At 32.1% G+C, this 22544-nt stretch overlaps 1 protein-coding gene across 1 annotated transcript in view; it reads right to left on the bottom strand.

The window, feature by feature from the left end:
- Nucleotides 1-754: 754 nt before the first annotated feature.
- LOC127739234 (exocyst complex component 5-like) overlaps nucleotides 755-22544 on the bottom strand; it is a 39237-nt gene continuing 17447 nt past the window's right edge. The window contains exons 11-18 of the mRNA XM_052250853.1: nucleotides 22226-22321; nucleotides 21720-21888; nucleotides 16676-16784; nucleotides 16291-16414; nucleotides 6479-6674; nucleotides 2837-2993; nucleotides 2212-2372; nucleotides 755-1569 (exon numbers count right to left, since the gene is read on the bottom strand). Coding sequence (XP_052106813.1) covers nucleotides 1483-1569; nucleotides 2212-2372; nucleotides 2837-2993; nucleotides 6479-6674; nucleotides 16291-16414; nucleotides 16676-16784; nucleotides 21720-21888; nucleotides 22226-22321 — 1099 coding nt within the window. The 3' untranslated portion in view covers nucleotides 755-1482. The remainder of the gene's footprint in view (nucleotides 1570-2211; nucleotides 2373-2836; nucleotides 2994-6478; nucleotides 6675-16290; nucleotides 16415-16675; nucleotides 16785-21719; nucleotides 21889-22225; nucleotides 22322-22544) is intronic.

The raw sequence follows: 22544 nt of genomic DNA, 5'->3' as shown, positions 1-22544 counted from the left end.
CAAGGTCAGGTGAACCCTGTATGACAGGCATATATATATGCACTCAATTTTAGAATTCATTCATATATTTTTGTATTATTCAAAATTATCAGTAAATTGTGTGTTCAACAAGGAGAACAAGTCCTTCACCTTTCATCTGATACCTTAATTACTAAAATATATGCTACATAGTTTAAGATTTGAGAGTTTTTTTGCTTCATGTTGAAGGCCTCACTGTGACTTTGAAATGAAGAACAGCAATAAAAGTGCTGTTCCTTTGCTTTTTGTGTGTATTTTTTGCTGTGCATGAACTGATTTTGTGCCATGGATGGATACCCCATATCCTTTGTTTTTCTATTATATAGACCTTGCAAGGATTCCATATACCCAACATTATTATCCTTTTCATCATAAGTGAGAAATTCAGTTTTTTTAAGCAGTTGATGCACCATGAAAATGCGGTCAAGGGCAATGGATATGGATAGAAGGAACCTTCGTAACATTAGGCATCTATTTACAAGATATGAAGCATCAAGGTCTTCTACCTTCTGAAATATAAAGCTTAATGCAAATAGTTAAATCTGCAGCCCTCATATTAGTATCCTTTTGTCTCTCATTCTGTGACTTTCGTCACAGGCTGGACAATAAAACTACCATAACAAATCAATGTGACAAAATTGTGTCATGTAGGACATTCAGGAACAATATGTTAAACTACATATCAATGTCTATACAATTTTTTTTTTTTAAATCAATCTTAATATAAAAAACTCAATTTATACATTTATTATTTATTTGATAACAAAAATAACATATCAATATTACAATAAACATTAATAAATCAGTAAAAATTCATATCTTTTTTTATTTTGAAGAAAATAATTGTTAATCCTACTTAAATAAACAAATGACTTCCTGTGAATATCCAACACTTTTGCTAAATATTATACCATTTTTTATTCTTTTAAATGATTTTAATTTGAGATAAACATATATATCAAGGAACAAAACATAATGTTTTACTAAGTTCAAAAGTTACTTCCCTTTGTATGGTTTTAAATGAGTTATCCTTAAATCATAAAGATTCACTCTTTACACTTTTTATAGTAGAATTGTGTATTTCCAGTTTTTACAAACAGTGAAATTCTGGTGCACAGTAATCAAATATGTAACTGAAATCCAAGTATGATTGGAATATAGGCTTGAATTTTTTTTTTTATAAAAAAGGTGAAATTTGAAATAAATTGTTATGAAATAAGATATAATTATGACTAAGATAACATTTATTGCACTTTCCCCATACATATATGAAATACTTTTCTTCATCTAGGTACTTATGAAAATGTCATCCATTGATAAAATAATAATCATTCCTATACTGATATACATTACAGTCTTAAATGATTTCACTCGTGTATTTCAATGTCCCTTCTTTTAAAGATGGTTCAAGTCTGCTCCTGTTACTGTTACTTGACTTCATCAAAATCAAATAGTCTGTTGTTCTTATTTAAGTACTGTTGCCAGTTTAGCTGTCCTATAGTCATATCTAAGTTGTATAAAACCCATCAGCACTGACTTATCTAAACCAACCTATAATAAAATAATCATAATGAAAAGATCTGTACTAAAACAGTAATTTCAGTTCAATGGCTTCAACAGGAAGGTTGTCACATATGGAACAGGAATTCTTTAGCTTCGAACGCATGAAATTTACAACGTGTTGTTTCCATTTTTTAGCCTTTTGGAGCATTTAAGTTTACTCCCAGTTTGTGTTGCTCAGTCTTATGTTTTCTATATAGTGTTTTGTGGATTTGCTCATTTGTTCATAGTTTTTTGGGGGTTTTTCCATGGTGCTGTCAGTTTTTCTTAGACTAATGAGTTTTAAATGACCTCTTGGTGTCTCCCATCTTTTAAAAAAAAAAACTCCTGTGTAATCATAACATGCATAAAAGTAGGTGAACAAATAAATAAAAAAGTCTTAAATAGATATAATTGAAATGTTTCCCTTTGGAATCTAAAGTATTGTGCATAATTTCATTGTTCCTGCGCCGTAAGAAAATAGTGTCCTACAATTTCTATGACATCCACTGTTTATGATGTTGCTAACCAATCAAATATTTGGTGAATTTGTTTGAAAATATTACCCAGAATGCATCAGGTACTAAAACAAAGAATTTTAACTTTTGTAAAACAAGGAATTTAACTTCCTGTAGTAATTATCATTATTCTTACCAGCTGTTCTCCACTGCAGACCTGTTTCAGGTTATCAGGTACTACTACTAACAAGTTACAAAGAGCATGTAGTTTCTCAAACAATTCTAACACAATTGGAATCTTGAAGTCTTTTATACTTCTTCTGTATTCATTTACATCACAGATGACTAACATTGCTCCTGTAAACCAATACATAATTTATAAAATGGAATTTAGAATAAATATGTTCTTTAAAGATTTTGGTATTCATGGCTTAGGCTGTGATATATGTATTTGTATCGTGTGTGGTCATAGGGTTAATAAAAATATGACATATGGAATATACACTTGTCCTTTCTTGAAACCTTATAACCTCTGGTTTACCCCTTTTGTCGTTAGTTTGCTATATCATTGATATATACCCAACATACGCTTCTATAAATATTGATATGAAATTTGCTACCAGGCGTCTCTCATCATAAAACAAGACCAATACCATGTCTGGACCTGATTTGCTGCATGCAATTGTTTGATGTACCATGGGGATTTTATTTAAGTTGCTGAAGATTATCTCAGATGATTATTTTATTAGACTCCTTACCAAAGGAATAATACTGGATCTCCTTGGCATATATTCTGGGAACCTGAGACCATGGCCACTTACCTAAAGAATTATACTGGAACTGCTGAAGATGATCAAATATTACTCTGTGTAATCTGGTTCCCAGTTCTGTTAATACAACTTCAACATTCTTCCCATCTAAATATGAGTGTATTGTCTGTGCAATTGATGAAATAAACTTCACTACTTTGGCACAGGCCTAAAATAAAGTGCAACATCATACAGTCATACAAAATATAACTCATAAAATTATTTATTTCAAGATTTGAAAATCATTCTCTTTAACTTTGTAAAGAAGTGTGATAAAATTCTTAATACATCTATACTTAGTGCAGACTTAGAGATGTACATATTAATGGCTGTTGCAATTTACCTCCCATGTAAATCCACATGTATTGTAACCTATGTGCAAACACCATGTTCATTTCACTGTGTTAAAATTGAAATTAAAAAAAAGAGACAGAACTGGTATTCTTATCTTAATAAATAACAAAAAAATTAATGCATTAGAGCTTGAAAAATGTATAAAATCTAATAAAGTAAAATTCCTTGAAATTCCATGAATGATCTTTGTGCATTAACTTCATATCAAAACATGACATCATACAAATGAAAAGTCTCAATCTGAAGGTTATTCAGTTATAAATAGGCTCCAAATTCAGATAATATCGCATGAGTTTTGAGGTAGGTGTAGTTTCATTTTCTAATCTATTTCATTATTCGCACTTTAGTTACAACATGTCAACTGCGGATTTGACAGTAAATAGTAGCTAATAAATAAACATGTTTGGGTTGAGAACTATAAGGATTAAACACATTTTTTCAAGACGTTACAGTGGTATATAAGGAAATTTAATGTAAGTCATAGATTTATGGGGAAAAAATGTAAAGTATACCACAGTATTAAGCTTGTCTATTGCTAGGGGGGACAAAAGGGAGACCATATACCTCCTTTTGATTTATGACTGTAATCTGATTTTTCAGTAGAGTGTTAAAGGACATTGATGAAGTGTAATTAAGGAAGGTAATATTTGCAAGGGGAACACATAAACAGATAGTAAATAACATATAAGTATATTTTTTGTACAAACTGGCCAAAATATTCAATGGCAAACATTGAAAAGAACAGTTGCACTGTGTCATAAGTTTACCAAGGTAAGTAAGAAAATGTCATTTTGCAAACACTTCTCAGTGTTCCAGCTAGGATTTCAAAAGGGCAGGGTGCCAATCCTGAAAAAGGGCATTTAACGCGTGATATGATAATATGAAAAGGGCATGTTTTAATAAAGATTATAATCAAACATTGTTTGTTCATTGAATCACTGGTTATATATATGCAAGAACAACATCATTAGCCCAGAGAAAAACTATCTTTCTACTTTTTAGGCTGAAAACTTATCAAGCAGCTTGTCACACAAGTTTTAAATCATTGCTTGGCACAGTTAAGCTTTATATGCAGTATTTTTTGAAAAATGTCCTGCTTCATTCTGTTTCTATGGTCTGAAACACTTTACAAGTTTCACCTTTCTACCTTTTCTGTGCTTAATGGCAATACAGCACAAAACAGCTGTAAATGCACAATGTTAGGATATAGTGAACAGTGAAAATTTGGATTGAAAATAAAAAATACAGAAAAAGATGACCAAGGCACCCTACCAACCTTGCTACTAAGACCCTCTTTAACTTTTCTCATGACTCAAAACACCTAAACATATAAATTCTAAAGCCAGAAGTATGAAGACATATTTTATAAAATCTTAGTAGGTTACTCAATGCTAGGAAAAAATAAGATTGAGTTATCTTTCTTTATTTGGGTGTGCTCCTTCTTTGGAGGATAATAAACAGTACGTAGAAGATGTAAATACGATCAACAATATGGCGGCCGATTTTGTTTTTTTCGTATAAAAAATGAAGGCAGTCAATGAAAAATACGTCTTAATTTGCTATTTATTTCACGGAAAACAATAAGAGCAATGTTTTTAACGAGTTGATTATGGTTTTCGACTTTCTGTCAATTACGTTTTCTCCATGAAACTACGGTAAACATTGCTAATTGTGCCCAAGTTGTATGAACATTTCTTCAAGTTCAAAAACAAATGCCGACTGACCGATTCTATTTGAATGAATTAATGTTGATGATCATTAAATGACCCATCCGATAAACGGATTACCTATAACAACTGATTATGACACCTGTTGTAACCGTTGATTAGCTTGGGGTCGTAAACAAAGTCATAAACTTGTTGCCAGGTAAATTTTCGTAATTGGCTGATCATATCGATACGAACAAAATAATATACCAATCGATCTTCAAAAAAGGCAGGGCGGCACTCGGGAAAGGACGGGCGGACCGCCCTGTGAAAACGACCTAGCTGGAACACTGCTTCTTATCACAGCATACATCTTTTTTTACCATTGAAATTTTCATGAAAAAATGTACATTAAAACTATTAATACAAGTTTATTTCTCATAAAAAGAAAATGGACACCACCTATGCATAGTGTTATGTTATTCAGAAAAAATATTTCCCCATCCTGTTGTATTTGAGCAGTTAAAGCCACCAAAATATGTTATCATAAAAACTGGAAAAACTAGACATCATTGAGATGGGAGCCATCTCTGTGGGCCCCGCTGTAAATAACGTGTGGTAAAAAATTTGTAAGGATAAGCTGATATGAAGCACTTTATTAAGTTTTGACCTTGAATTTTGACCTAGGAAGTTGAACAAACATTACGACACACCCTCTGGTGTTGGTTAATATACATGTCAAGTATAAAGTATGAAATTATAACGGTTCTCTAGATATAGAGCGGACACAATTTTTTACAGACGGACGGACAGACTGATCACTATAGCGCGACCTGCCACTAGGCGGGGCCCTAATTAACCTTACAATGTATACAGTATATAACATTTTATGCAAAGAAAAATACATTAAAACATATCATAAAATATCAGCTGCAACTCAAATAAGAATTTTCTTTTGTTGAGATAATTGAATGAGCCAACAATAAAGAAATGCCTGAGAGCCATTTGGAACAATAACTGTATCATACTGTTAAATTCAATTAAGATTGTAACTCAATATGAAATCAATATTTTTTATAACAAATTTTAGTAGATCACCTAAATAAGCCAATAAGCCAATTTTCATTGAATATATTTCAGATATTAATATTTTTAACTACAACTTATTACATTTATGAAGATAATTGAATGATTCAACAATACAGAAATACCTGATAACTATATTAGAACATTTGATCTAATTGGTGCATGCCCATTATCTCCCCTTGTTTATATTTATAAGTTCAATGAACTGTAAAATCAAAGTCAAAACCCTAATTTGGCATATAATCTTAAAAAGTCAAATTATAACGAACAAGTGTAATAAGTTTCAAGTTGATATGACCACAACTTCATGGTACATAACCTTGACCAAAAACTGTAACCTGATATGGCACAGGACAGGACAAACTGACAAATGGATTAATGGACAGACGGAGACACAGACCAGAAAACATAATGATCCACAAAATTTATTGTAGGATATGAAATATTCATTTACACATATTTCGTTATGTGATTTATATGTGTCTTGCTGATAAAATTTTTGACATTTTGATGTACTTATTCTGTTAACATTATTCATTTACATGTTTTAATTTTGAACTCTACTCACAGGTGTGACCATCTGTCCTAGTACACTATCATCTTCTGGTTTGAAGTCGGTCTTCTTCTGTTCAGCACTCAGTATATTTCTGACCCAGCCTGCCACAGCGGCCACTGCTCTATCTAGACCAGTATCTATCTTACCCTCTAACTGTTCACGTAACTGTCTCCTCTTCTGTAAACAAAGGCTATGTTTGGGGGAGGACCTGCATTATTAAAGATGAAAAGTTGTTACATAATTTATTAGCTTTGAGGATAGTAAATAAAATCTTTAAAAAAACATGTAAGTTTCAAATTATATAGCCTTCTAGCATAAAAACCAAAATGTGTCTGGCAACAACAAAATTATGATAAAAAATCTTTAAATTGGTGGTAAGGAAATTGCTATAAGGAATTACATACCCTATGCATTCCAAAATTTTACATATATTCTAAAATTCCAATCTGATTAAAATACAGATCCTGTGTCCACACTTTGCAGACAGGGATCAGACATTCTACTCTTTATATTTATGTAATTCTTTCATCAGCCAATGAAATTTCTACCTCCAAATTTATGAAGGTTGGTACAATTACAACAAAACCAGAGATACCGGAAAGGTATTTAAAACAGAAAGTACAAAAAAGCCTTGTTAGATCCATGTAAGCAAAGGGGGAACACATGAAATATATTTCAATCAGATTGCCTAAAATGGTAACTACAAGACTTACAGAACCAATGGAATCAAACTATCCTGGAACTGTTTCTCAGACATAAAACTTACAGAACTAGTGGAATCAAGCTATCCTAGAACTGTTTCTCAGACATAAAACTTACTGAACCAATGGAATCAAACTATCCTAGAACTGTTTCTCAAACATAAAACTTACTGAACCAGACATAAAACTTACAGAACTAGTGGAATCAAACTATCCTAGAACTGTTTCTCAGACATACAACTTACAGAACCAATGGAATCAAACTATCCTAGAACTGTTTCTCAGACATAAAACTTACTAAACCAATGGAATCAAACTATCCTAGAACTGTTTCTCAAACATAAAACTTACTGAACCAGACATAAAACTTACAGAACTAGTGGAATCAAACTATCCTAGAACTGTTTCTCAGACATACAACTTACAGAACCAATGGAATCAAACTATCCTAGAACTGTTTCTCAGACATAAAACTTACAGAACCAATGGAATCAAACTATCCTAGAACTGTTTCTCAGACATAAAACTTACAGAACCAATGGAATCAAACTATCCTAGAACTGTTTCTCAGACATAAAACTTACAGAACCAGACATAAAACTTACAGAACCAATGGAATCAAACTATCCTAGAACTGCTTCTCAGACATAAAACTTACAGAACCAATGGAATCAAACTATCCTAGAACTGTTTCTCAAACATAAAACTTACAGAACCAATAGAATCAAACTATCTTAGAACTGTTTCTCAGACATAAAACTTACTGAACCAATGGAATCAAACTATCCTAGAACTGTTTCTAAGACATAAAACTTACAGAACCAATGGAATCAAACTATCCTAGAACTGCTTCTCAGACATAAAACTTACAGAACCAATGGAATCAAACTATCCTAGAACTGTTTCTCAGACATAAAACTTACAGAACCAATGGAATCAAACTATCCTAGAACTGTTTCTCAGACATAAAACTTACAGAACCAATGGAATCAAACTATCCTAGAACTGTTTCTCAGACATAAAACTTACAGAACCAATGGAATCAAACTATCCTGAAACTGTTTCTCAGACATAAAACTTACAGAACCAATGGAATCAAACTATCCTAGAACTGTTTCTCAAACATAAAACTTACAGAACCAATGGAATCAAACTATCCTGGAACTGTTTCTCAGACATAAAACTTACAGAACCAATGGAATCAAACTATCCTAGAACTGTTTCTCAGACATAAAACTTACAGAACCAATGGAATCAAACTATCCTGGAACTGTTTCTCAAACATAAAACTTACAGAACCAATGGAATCAAACTATCCTAGAACTGTTTCTCAGACATAAAACTTACTGAACCAGACATAAAACTTACAGAACCAATGGAATCAAACTATCCTAGAACTGTTTCTCAGACATAAAACTTACTGAACCAATGGAATCAAACTATCCTAGAACTGTTTCTCAGACATAAAACTTACAGAACCAATGGAATCAAACTATCCTAGAACTGCTTCTCAGACATAAAACTTACAGAACCAATGGAATCAAACTATCCTAGAACTGCTTCTCAGACATAAAACTTACTGAACTAATGGAATCAAACTATCCTGGAACTGTTTCTCAAACATAAAACTTACTGAACTAATGGAATCAAACTATCCTGGAACTGTTTCTCAGACATAAAACTTACTGAACCAATGGAATCAAACTATCCTAGAACTGTTTCTCAGACATAAAACTTACAGAACCAATGGAATCAAACTATCCTAGAACTGTTTCTCAAACATAAAACTTACTGAACTAATGGAATCAAACTATCCTGGAACTGTTTCTCAGACATAAAACTTACTGAACCAATGGAATCAAACTATCCTAGAACTGTTTCTCAGACATAAAACTTACAGAACCAATGGAATCAAACTATCCTAGAACTGTTTCTCAGACATAAAACTTACAGAACCAGACATAAAACTTACAGAACCAATGGAATCAAACTATCCTAAAACTGCTTCTCAGACATAAAACTTACAGAACCAATGGAATCAAACTATCCTAGAACTGTTTCTCAAACATAAAACTTACAGAACCAATGGAATCAGACTATCTTAGAACTGTTTCTCAGACATAAAACTTACTGAACCAATGGAATCAAACTATCCTAGAACTGTTTCTCAGACATAAAACTTACAGAACCAATGGAATCAAACTATCCTAGAACTGTTTCTCAAACATAAAACTTACAGAACCAGACATAAAACTTACAGAACTAGTGGAATCAAACTATCCTAGAACTGTTTCTCAGACATACAACTTACTGAACTAATGGAATCAAACTATCCTAGAACTGTTTCTCAGACATACAACTTACAGAACCAATGGAATCAAACTATCCTAGAACTGTTTCTCAGACATAAAACTTACTAAACCAATGGAATCAAACTATCCTAGAACTGTTTCTCAAACATAAAACTTACTGAACCAGACATAAAACTTACAGAACTAGTGGAATCAAACTATCCTAGAACTGTTTCTCAGACATACAACTTACAGAACCAATGGAATCAAACTATCCTAGAACTGTTTCTCAGACATAAAACTTACAGAACCAATGGAATCAAACTATCCTAGAACTGTTTCTCAGACATAAAACTTACAGAACCAATGGAATCAAACTATCCTAGAACTGTTTCTCAGACATAAAACTTACAGAACCAGACATAAAACTTACAGAACCAATGGAATCAAACTATCCTAGAACTGCTTCTCAGACATAAAACTTACAGAACCAATGGAATCAAACTATCCTAGAACTGTTTCTCAAACATAAAACTTACAGAACCAATAGAATCAAACTATCTTAGAACTGTTTCTCAGACATAAAACTTACTGAACCAATGGAATCAAACTATCCTAGAACTGTTTCTAAGACATAAAACTTACAGAACCAATGGAATCAAACTATCCTAGAACTGCTTCTCAGACATAAAACTTACAGAACCAATGGAATCAAACTATCCTAGAACTGTTTCTCAGACATAAAACTTACAGAACCAATGGAATCAAACTATCCTAGAACTGTTTCTCAGACATAAAACTTACAGAACCAATGGAATCAAACTATCCTAGAACTGTTTCTCAGACATAAAACTTACAGAACCAATGGAATCAAACTATCCTGAAACTGTTTCTCAGACATAAAACTTACAGAACCAATGGAATCAAACTATCCTAGAACTGTTTCTCAAACATAAAACTTACAGAACCAATGGAATCAAACTATCCTGGAACTGTTTCTCAGACATAAAACTTACAGAACCAATGGAATCAAACTATCCTAGAACTGTTTCTCAGACATAAAACTTACAGAACCAATGGAATCAAACTATCCTGGAACTGTTTCTCAAACATAAAACTTACAGAACCAATGGAATCAAACTATCCTAGAACTGTTTCTCAGACATAAAACTTACTGAACCAGACATAAAACTTACAGAACCAATGGAATCAAACTATCCTAGAACTGTTTCTCAGACATAAAACTTACTGAACCAATGGAATCAAACTATCCTAGAACTGTTTCTCAGACATAAAACTTACAGAACCAATGGAATCAAACTATCCTAGAACTGCTTCTCAGACATAAAACTTACAGAACCAATGGAATCAAACTATCCTAGAACTGCTTCTCAGACATAAAACTTACTGAACTAATGGAATCAAACTATCCTGGAACTGTTTCTCAAACATAAAACTTACTGAACCAATGGAATCAAACTATCCTGGAACTGTTTCTCAGACATAAAACTTACTGAACCAATGGAATCAAACTATCCTAGAACTGTTTCTCAGACATAAAACTTACAGAACCAATGGAATCAAACTATCCTAGAACTGTTTCTCAAACATAAAACTTACTGAACTAATGGAATCAAACTATCCTGGAACTGTTTCTCAGACATAAAACTTACTGAACCAATGGAATCAAACTATCCTAGAACTGTTTCTCAGACATAAAACTTACAGAACCAATGGAATCAAACTATCCTAGAACTGTTTCTCAGACATAAAACTTACAGAACCAGACATAAAACTTACAGAACCAATGGAATCAAACTATCCTAAAACTGCTTCTCAGACATAAAACTTACAGAACCAATGGAATCAAACTATCCTAGAACTGTTTCTCAAACATAAAACTTACAGAACCAATGGAATCAGACTATCTTAGAACTGTTTCTCAGACATAAAACTTACTGAACCAATGGAATCAAACTATCCTAGAACTGTTTCTCAGACATAAAACTTACAGAACCAATGGAATCAAACTATCCTAGAACTGTTTCTCAAACATAAAACTTACAGAACCAGACATAAAACTTACAGAACTAGTGGAATCAAACTATCCTAGAACTGTTTCTCAGACATACAACTTACTGAACTAATGGAATCAAACTATCCTGGAACTGTTTCTCAAACATAAAACTTACTGAACTAATGGAATCAAACTATCCTGGAACTGTTTCTCAGACATAAAACTTACTGAACTAAAGGAATCAAACTATCCTGGAACTGTTTCTCAGACATAAAACTTACTGAACCAGACATAAAACTTACAGAACTAGTGGAATCAAACTATCCTAGAACTGTTTCTCAGACATACAACTTACTGAACCAATGGAATCAAACTATCCTGGAACTGTTTCTCAAACATAAAACTAACAGAACCAATGGAATCAAACTATCCTAGAACTGTTTCTCAAACATAAAACTTACAGAACCAGACATAAAACTTACAGAACTAGTGGAATCAAACTATCCTAAAACTGCTTCTCAGACATAAAACTTACTGAACTAATGGAATCAAACTATCCTGGAACTGTTTCTCAAACATAAAACTTACTGAACTAATGGAATCAAACTATCCTGGAACTGTTTCTCAGACATAAAACTTACTGAACCAATGGAATCAAACTATCCTAGAACTGTTTCTCAGACATAAAACTTACACAACCAATGGAATCAAACTATCCTAGAACTGTTTCTCAAAAATTAAACCTACTGAACTAATGGAATCAAACTATCCTGGAACTGTTTCTCAGACATAAAACTTACTGAACCAATGGAATCAAACTATCCTAGAACTGTTTCTCAGACATAAAACTTACAGAACCAATGGAATCAAACTATCCTAGAACTGTTTCTCAAACATAAAACTTACAGAACCAGACATAAAACTTACAGAACTAGTGGAATCAAACTATCCTAGAACTGTTTCTCAGACATACAACTTACAGAACCAATGGAATCAAACTATCCTGGAACTGTTTCTCAAACATAAAACTTACAGAACCAGACATAAAACTTACAGAACTAGTGGAATCAAACTATCCTAGAACTGTTTCTCAGACATAAAACTTACAGAACCAATGGAATCAAACTATCCTAGAACTGTTTCTCAAACATAAAACTTATAGAACCAGACATAAAACTTACAGAACTAGTGGAATCAAACTATCCTAGAACTGCTTCTCAGACATAAAACTTACAAAACCAATGGAATCAAACTTTCCTAGAACTGTTTCTCAGACATAAAACTTACAGAACCAATGGAATCAAACTATCCTAGAACTGTTTCTCAAACATAAAACTTACTGAACCAATGGAATCAAACTATCCTAGAACTGTTTCTCAGACATAAAACTTACAGAACCAATGGAATCAAACTATCATAGAACTGTTTCTCAAACATAAAACTTACTGAACTAATGGAATCAAACTATCCTGGAACTGTTTCTCAGACATAAAACTTACTGAACCAATGGAATCAAACTATCCTAGAACTGTTTCTCAGACATAAAACTTACAGAACCAATGGAATCAAACTATCCTAGAACTGTTTCTCAGACATAAAACTTACAGAACCAATGGAATCAAACTATCCTAAAACTGCTTCTCAGACATAAAACTTACAGAACCAATGGAATCAAACTATCCTAGAACTGTTTCTCAAACATAAAACTTACAGAACCAATGGAATCAGACTATCTTAGAACTGTTTCTCAGACATAAAACTTACTGAACCAATGGAATCAAACTATCCTAGAACTGTTTCTCAGACATAAAACTTACAGAACCAATGGAATCAAACTATCCTAGAACTGTTTCTCAAACATAAAACTTACAGAACCAGACATAAAACTTACAGAACTAGTGGAATCAAACTATCCTAGAACTGTTTCTCAGACATACAACTTACTGAACTAATGGAATCAAACTATCCTGGAACTGTTTCTCAAACATAAAACTTACTGAACTAATGGAATCAAACTATCCTGGAACTGTTTCTCAGACATAAAACTTACTGAACTAAAGGAATCAAACTATCCTGGAACTGTTTCTCAGACATAAAACTTACTGAACCAGACATAAAACTTACAGAACTAGTGGAATCAAACTATCCTAGAACTGTTTCTCAGACATACAACTTACTGAACCAATGGAATCAAACTATCCTGGAACTGTTTCTCAAACATAAAACTAACAGAACCAATGGAATCAAACTATCCTAGAACTGTTTCTCAAACATAAAACTTACAGAACCAGACATAAAACTTACAGAACTAGTGGAATCAAACTATCCTAAAACTGCTTCTCAGACATAAAACTTACTGAACTAATGGAATCAAACTATCCTGGAACTGTTTCTCAAACATAAAACTTACTGAACTAATGGAATCAAACTATCCTGGAACTGTTTCTCAGACATAAAACTTACTGAACCAATGGAATCAAACTATCCTAGAACTGTTTCTCAGACATAAAACTTACACAACCAATGGAATCAAACTATCCTAGAACTGTTTCTCAAAAATTAAACCTACTGAACTAATGGAATCAAACTATCCTGGAACTGTTTCTCAGACATAAAACTTACTGAACCAATGGAATCAAACTATCCTAGAACTGTTTCTCAGACATAAAACTTACAGAACCAATGGAATCAAACTATCCTAGAACTGTTTCTCAAACATAAAACTTACAGAACCAGACATAAAACTTACAGAACTAGTGGAATCAAACTATCCTAGAACTGTTTCTCAGACATACAACTTACAGAACCAATGGAATCAAACTATCCTGGAACTGTTTCTCAAACATAAAACTTACAGAACCAGACATAAAACTTACAGAACTAGTGGAATCAAACTATCCTAGAACTGTTTCTCAGACATAAAACTTACAGAACCAATGGAATCAAACTATCCTAGAACTGTTTCTCAAACATAAAACTTATAGAACCAGACATAAAACTTACAGAACTAGTGGAATCAAACTATCCTAGAACTGCTTCTCAGACATAAAACTTACAAAACCAATGGAATCAAACTTTCCTAGAACTGTTTCTCAGACATAAAACTTACAGAACCAATGGAATCAAACTATCCTAGAACTGTTTCTCAAACATAAAACTTACAGAACCAATGGAATCAAACTATCCTGGAACTGTTTCTCAGACATAAAACTTACAGAACCAATGGAATCAAACTATCCTAGAACTGTTTCTCAGACATAAAACTTACTGAACCAGACATAAAACTTACAGAACCAATGGAATCAAACTATCCTAGAACTGCTTCTCAGACATAAAACTTACAGAACCAATGGAATCAAACTATCCTAGAACTGTTTCTCAGACATAAAACTTACAGAACCAATGGAATCAAACTATCCTGAAACTGTTTCTCAGACATAAAACTTACAGAACCAATGGAATCAAACTATCCTAGAACTGTTTCTCAAACATAAAACTTACAGAACCAATGGAATCAAACTATCCTGGAACTGTTTCTCAGACATAAAACTTACAGAACCAATGGAATCAAACTATCCTAGAACTGTTTCTCAGACATAAAACTTACAGAACCAATGGAATCAAACTATCCTGGAACTGTTTCTCAAACATAAAACTTACAGAACCAATGGAATCAAACTATCCTGAAACTGTTTCTCAGACATAAAACTTACTGAACCAGACATAAAACTTACAGAACCAATGGAATCAAACTATCCTAGAACTGCTTCTCAGACATAAAACTTACAGAACCAATGGAATCAAACTATCCTAGAACTGTTTCTCAAACATAAAACTTACAGAACCAATGGAATCAAACTATCTTAGAACTGTTTCTCAGACATAAAACTTACAGAACCAATGGAATCAAACTATCCTAGAACTGTTTCTCAGACATAAAACTTACAGAACCAATGGAATCAAACTATCCTAGAACTGTTTCTCAGACATAAAACTTACAGAACCAATGGAATCAAACTATCCTAGAACTGTTTCTCAAACATAAAACTTACTGAACCAGACATAAAACTTACAGAACCAATGGAATCAAACTATCCTAGAACTGTTTCTCAGACATAAAACTTACAGAACCAATGGAATCAAACTATCCTGGAACTGTTTCTCAAACATAAAACTTACAGAACTAGTGGAATCAAACGATCCTGGAACTGTTTCTCAGACATAAAACTTACAGAACTAGTGAAATCAAGCTATTCTGGAGCTGTTTCTAAAACATTCAACTTACAGAACGAGTGGAATCAAGCTATTCTGGAACTGTTTCTCAAACATAAAACTTACAGAACTAGTGGAATCAAGCTATCCTAGAACTGTTTCTCAGACATAAAACTTACAGAACTAGTGAAATCAAGCTATTCTGGAGCTGTTTCTAAAACATTCAACTTACAGAACGAGTGGAATCAAGCTATTCTGGAACTGTTTCTCAAACATAAAACTTACAGAACTAGTGGAATCAAGCTATCCTGGAACTGTTTCTAAAACATTCAACTTACAGAACGAGTGGAATCAAGCTATTCTGGAACTGTTTCTCAAACATAAAACTTACAGAACTAGTGAAATCAAGCTATTCTGGAGCTGTTTCTAAAACATTCAACTTACAGAACGAGTGGAATCAAGCTATTCTGGAACTGTTTCTCAAACATAAAACTTACAGAACTAGTGAAATCAAGCTATTCTGGAGCTGTTTCTAAAACATTCAACTTACAGAACGAGTGGAATCAAGCTATTCTGGAACTGTTTCTCAAACATAAAACTTACAGAACTAGTGGAATCAAGCTATCCTGGAACTGTTTCTCAAACAGATGAAACAAGGTGTTGGCCTGTCCTACTACATCAAAGAAATAGATTTCTGGTTGACTCTTAGGATCTGGTAAAGGAATGGCTGTAAAAGGGAGAGATAAATTATACTTTTATTCATTAATACCACAGTACCATGTTATTTATTGTAGGATTCTTTTTCTGACATGACATGTTTCTGGAATAACATTATGAAGCATGGTTGAAGAGTGTGAGATGACAAACATTGTCTAACTGTACTCGAGGCAGAGGCAGTTGCAACCTTCATTTTAGTATATTTAAATAATGTTTGCAGTAAATTAATAGTTTACATTCAAAATGTCCTCCCTAAAACTCTTATAATTACCTTGAAGTCCTAGTTCTACAGCATAGTCGATATGCTCCAATACTAAATACTGTATAAGTACACATAATATCTTCTCTGCATTACCAGCCAAATCGGAATGGGTGCATAACTGTAACATAGAAAAATAATATGGAAATAAATAGGAAATAGCTGTCCTTCAAACCCATCACTGTGTTTAATAGGAAATTGTAATACATGTACATGACTCAAAACTAACAATAGTGGAAATCCAGAAAAAATAGAGAAATATACTCATCTATTAGGGCATAAAGTTTTGAGAGATATAATTATAGTCCAAAACCATTATATTTTTCAAGGGCATCCTTGCATCCAGTTAATTAACTGAAGGCCATAAGTATTTGACAACTATAAGATTTAAAATTGATGAAAGTCAATGAAGAGTGAAGTCTAGGTCAGAGTGATCTATTCTTGGATGCATAACTCCTTGAAATGCATCCTTCCACCAAGTCATATGGTTTTTTGTCACATTCTATTCTAAAACTAATTAGCTTTTTTACTGAGAAACATCAAAGGGTCAATATTTCTAAAAAGTTTTAAAAAGCTTAATTCTGGAAAGATGAATTTACAGGAATACCCAACAAATATGAATATCTAACAATGTATAAAGTTTCATGTAGATCTATATACTTAAATTTGTAAGATAAGTTGCTATAACAAAGTGGGTGTTTGACATGACTACATTTTGTCAGTCCAAATGGTAATAACTCTAGAAAAAACATTATTGGCTAGAATATCACATGCTGAACCTCATATTATCAGGAACTAACCAGGTCTATTGGTTCAAGTACATACTAAACCAAGTAACAGAAATTGTAATGTCCATACTGATAAAATATGAATTCCTGTTATATCCTCAACTGGGAATTTTTTCTTTCTAAGAAATAGCATGTTGAGTGGTAATAAAATTGATCAATTTTCATTTAATATCAATTTCAACATGCAACAGTAATGATATGGTACAATATACTAAAAAAAATATATATACCATACGATGGGTAAGGCATTATGTCAAACAGATACATACTTTGAAAGACAGATGAAGTGTTATTTGGTTCTTGCTGTAGTTATTTTGAGGACAAATTTTCTGAAGGTAGAGGGAAATTGTAATGCTGGACATGGTAAGTCAATTTTGTTTTAATATTCATTCCTTCTTTTAATTTAAATATGAAATGGCTCCCATCAGTTGAAGTTCTAATGCACATTGTAACTATACACTCTTAATAATTTTTGTCATTTCTATATAAACAAAATATTTTTTTCATGTAGATTAAAAATGTTGAAAAGTTAATCATAAAATGCAACTGTAAACCAATACAGAAGACAAATATTAATTTTTTGTAGTTTCCTTTTATTTTCTTATAATAATATAGGTGCACAGTACTAAAGTTTCCTAATTGTAGGTGGTTTTGAAATAAATAGTTCCTACTATATTCTTGCTGGGGATATTTGGTATATATGCTATCACCAAATACATCAATTTCAAGTCATATTATTGATTTTTGATTTATTTTAGTTGATGTCGGCATGCTATTATACATGTATCTTGTGTTAAACAGATTTCGTAACTGTCATTTCGTTTTCAGGTAAAACCACTTGCATAACAGAGGACCTACTCCATATGTTGATGAATAGACCTGGTAGTTCCCCAAGCAAATGTGAATGTAAAGGTAAATATTTCTATTCTATTAAATAAAAATCAGATATTTGCTACTTCCTTGTAAAAAAGAGAGATATAAAAGTCCATAAATGACTGTGTTAAATAGGGAATGAAACATAAGAAAAAGAGTTAACTAAAAGGAGAAAATTGTACAGTCAAAGTTAGATGTACACACAAACAACAAAAGACATATAAAAAAGGCAATAAATTGAAAATAAACCTTTGAGAAAAACAAAGCAGGAATGAGACAGATGCTGTAGAAATGACGGTTTAAACCTTTAGATATTTTTATACTATGATTATATTCTTTTCGTTGACCTTACACATTATTTTAACGTGAAGAACATGAATGCATAAAATTCCAGAGGATCTGAGTTTGCTTTTTGCTTTTTCTAGAAGTTCATATTACTCAGTTCTGGGTTTATATGTAATGTTTGTTTTGTATACTTGTTTTCTTGTTTTTCAGACCGTAATAGAAGAACAGCATTTACAGCTATCCTATCAACCAATGTTCAAGCAATCAAAGACTATGTTTTCAAATTTGACAAAGTTGAAGTGAATCAAGGAAACAACTACAAATCAGACACTGGAGTGTTTACAGCACCTAGAAAAGGCCTTTACCACTTCTCATGTACACTTATGGTTAATAAGGCTGTAAATGGATATTTCAACTTGATGAAGAATAAAAGTATTTACATACGAGGTTATATTATAAATACCTACTATGCCTCACAAACTCATGGTGTAATAATGGACTTGGAGAAAGGGCATCATGTCTTTGTTAAAAGTGGTAACTCTTATAATGTTAGTAATTCGTATTCCTACTTTTCTGGTTACCTACTATAACAATAAAATTGTAAATATATTTTGTTCTTCTTTTTTGTCATAAAGAGTGACCATCAGGATTCTTAACAATATTGTCACTGATGGCCATGGTCATGACACGAACTAAGATTCCAAAATGTTGGGTAATGGTAAATTATGATTAATCCTGTTTGAATAGATGACTTTTCAAATCTGCATTTTCATGGACATTTCCTATGTCATATTGCTTATGTTGTTACTTCACAGTAAGAACATATTGTTCAATGACATCAACTGCTGTAGCTCATTCATTAAAAACAACTTGAGTTTGAACTATGTTGACATTTTTAAAGGAAATTAAAGGATAAGTGAGGTAAACATCAATGAGACAGCAATCAAACAACCAAAAATCAAAAGACATCAAGAAGGCAATTCAACCCTAGACAATATGTCAAGCTATAAATCACTCAATGGTAAAAAGTTGTGAATAAATCCTTGGGAACTGCAACTTTTATGTGTCCTTCACTCCCTTGTTTATTTGATTTTTTTATTTCTAATAAGATGTTTGAAATGGGATCAACAATTACCATAATTTCTTTTCAACACGTTACTTTAATGATAAATTTTCTCTCAATTTGAAACTAAATTCTGCTAGATAAACAAAGTTTGTCATATCACTTGTATGAATTTCCATTTAATATGTGCTTTTATTTTTGGGAATTCCCTGACCCTGGCAAAATTGTGAAAATCAAATAAGCATGATTGCAAAAATTTTATCAAGGAAAATCATTGCTGAAATTATGAATGCAAGTTTTTATTATTGCGAACCTGATACTGTCGCATTCATAAAAACCTCGCAATAATTTCTGAATTTACAATATGACCTTTAAGTTAGCAAAAAGGGCATTGCTACAAACTAATAAGATCTAAATGTCTGAATTGAAGAAAGATATTTCTATTGTGTGGTTTGAATATGAGATATAATCTAGAGATGCTCATGAAATTGAAATGTATTTTCTCCAATTCTTTGCCAATTCAAACTTTACATAACAAGTTATTTTTTTTTTAAAACCATGGATTTTACTTTTGTGATGTCATGACTAAGGCCAACTCCCACATGACATGTCAAAGAAAGAACACAAAGTTTTGTAAACATTAAAAAAGTCTGTTATAATTTTTGACATATCTTGTAAAAATCCTGAAATTAAAATCCACACTAAATATTGTTCTACACTCTCAACACAGAACAGTTGATTATTTGATACAAAAATCTTCATTTAGCAAATAGTGTATTTATTTCGATACAGTGGAAGGGTCTATATTTCTACATCTCATTTGATTACCATGTTGATCAGTCTTATCAGAAAAGAAACTAAGATGCACAAAAAATTTACACTTGGACAGGGCCAACAGAAATTGGAAAAGTTTTCAATAATCATGAAATACAGATCTAAAACCTGGAAAAGCCAGAAGTGTTTACCCTCATGTATGTAAAAAAACACTGAATAAGAAATATTTTTTTTCAAAATTCGCCTATTCAATATTGATACTACAATGTGTGAGCAGTCATGCCTGATGAAATTGATACTGAAGATTATTTTCAATACTTTTTCCAGTTAATTTGTTAGTCTAGGCTGCAAAACTGTTTTCTTACTTGCTCATTTCACTAACTGCAAGTGAAACCAGTTTTTTACCCAAATTTAAATTGCATACTTACTGTTATCATTCTTTTTTTCTGTTCTTAGGTTAAAAATTAAATGAATTTCAAAAGTTTTATATTTTTGGATTTCTAAACTTTCGCCTTGAGCTGACCAATGAGGGATGATAAAAAAACAAATTCAATGAAAACACTTGAAATAGTCAAGCAACTCATTTCACAAAAAAATTTGAAGATTTATAACGACATAAATATTTCAGTCTAACTTGTGATCAATGTTTGTCATAAGATTTTTTGTGAAAAGAGGCCTAGGATAATCCAGTTAATGCTGTTGACTGTATAAAAGTTTTGAAAAGCAGTGCTAGGTTTATCTGACCAATGACCTTTTTTTTTTTCTTTAATTTAATTGTTAATTGATTATTGACCAATCAAAGTAGGTCATTGGACTGCCTCTGGAAAAAAAGAGGACTTTACCATATTCAAATATCTTTAATGTACTTGAATAAAACCTGTTTAATTAAAAATAAACTACTTGTATACCAATAACCTGGGGCTTGGAAGAAAAGAAAGGGCCAAGATTAAAAGCAATTTTCTTATCCTGCATAATGAAGAAGCAGAATTCTCAAAATCTTTTTTTTCCTGGTGATCCTTGAAATTTGTTGGTCCTCACTATTGTTTCTATTGCAAAATACCAAAATTGTGTCAGTCCTTTGCAAAATTTTGGTGGTTAAAACCTTCAGATCACCACTTCTCAAGAACTCTGAAGAAGAGGTGTATAGATCTATCAAGAAAGGCAATCAATTTGGTAAAGAACACATGTTAATAAGTGAAGTAGAATTTCATAGACATAGCAAAGAGGTGTATGCCTTGTGTTATAAACAGTTGGAATTAATCTAACTACATACCACATGACATCTTTTAAATGCATTCTTTGATTCCTGAAGGATGCTAATGGTAACTTCTTGTGATAGAAATGTTTCTCCGCCATAATTCTCGATCGTTGGACCAATATTGATCCCTGTTTTTGTCATTGTACCGATCTTTGCTTGTAAGTCACGACGTAATTCTGTTATACTAAAATATAAATCAATTGTTAATATTGGTTTTTTTTTTCAATAACTAAAGCAGGATCAAAATGTTCTGCAGCATTTTACATGCTATGGGTGTTTACCTCAAGATGTCCACTTTTGGTAGACAATTTTTGTTTGGTTGCAGTCACATAAATGATTGACAACTTCCTCTTTCTTGAACTTTATTAACAAAAACCGATCGATCAGGATAAAATAATCGAATATAAATAGCCAACCCATGGTTAAATGAAAACATATCCATGGCTGTCATGAATTATTTCTTAAGTAAACAATAAACTTAATTAAAATACTGTTTCTACATCTACTGTAACAAAACTTACCCTCCTGATTGTATCTGTTTCTTTTGGTGGCCATTCACTTCATAATAGCGTTGAAGATGGGCAGCACATCTTTCTTTCAAGTATTTAGTTTCAAAACTAAATTATAATGCAAAATAAATTCAATACATTAACATATGTTTACTCCCAGGAATTTTTCATTTTTGTACTCACATAGCTAAAATTTAACTAAAACAGCACACAAACAATGTATAAACATTTACAAAGACTTTTACCTATATGAAAAGTTGATATTAGGCAATCGTCAATCAATCAATCATTTGAATTAAAAAGAATTGTCATTTCAACCATGTCCTACATG

This window comes from Mytilus californianus, unplaced genomic scaffold (assembly GCF_021869535.1).
Source record: "Mytilus californianus isolate M0D057914Y unplaced genomic scaffold, xbMytCali1.0.p SCAF_4, whole genome shotgun sequence".
NCBI lineage: Eukaryota > Metazoa > Mollusca > Bivalvia > Mytilida > Mytilidae > Mytilus > Mytilus californianus.
Note: the sequence above shows the minus strand (reverse complement) of the source record. Positions and strands in the feature narration are given on the sequence as shown.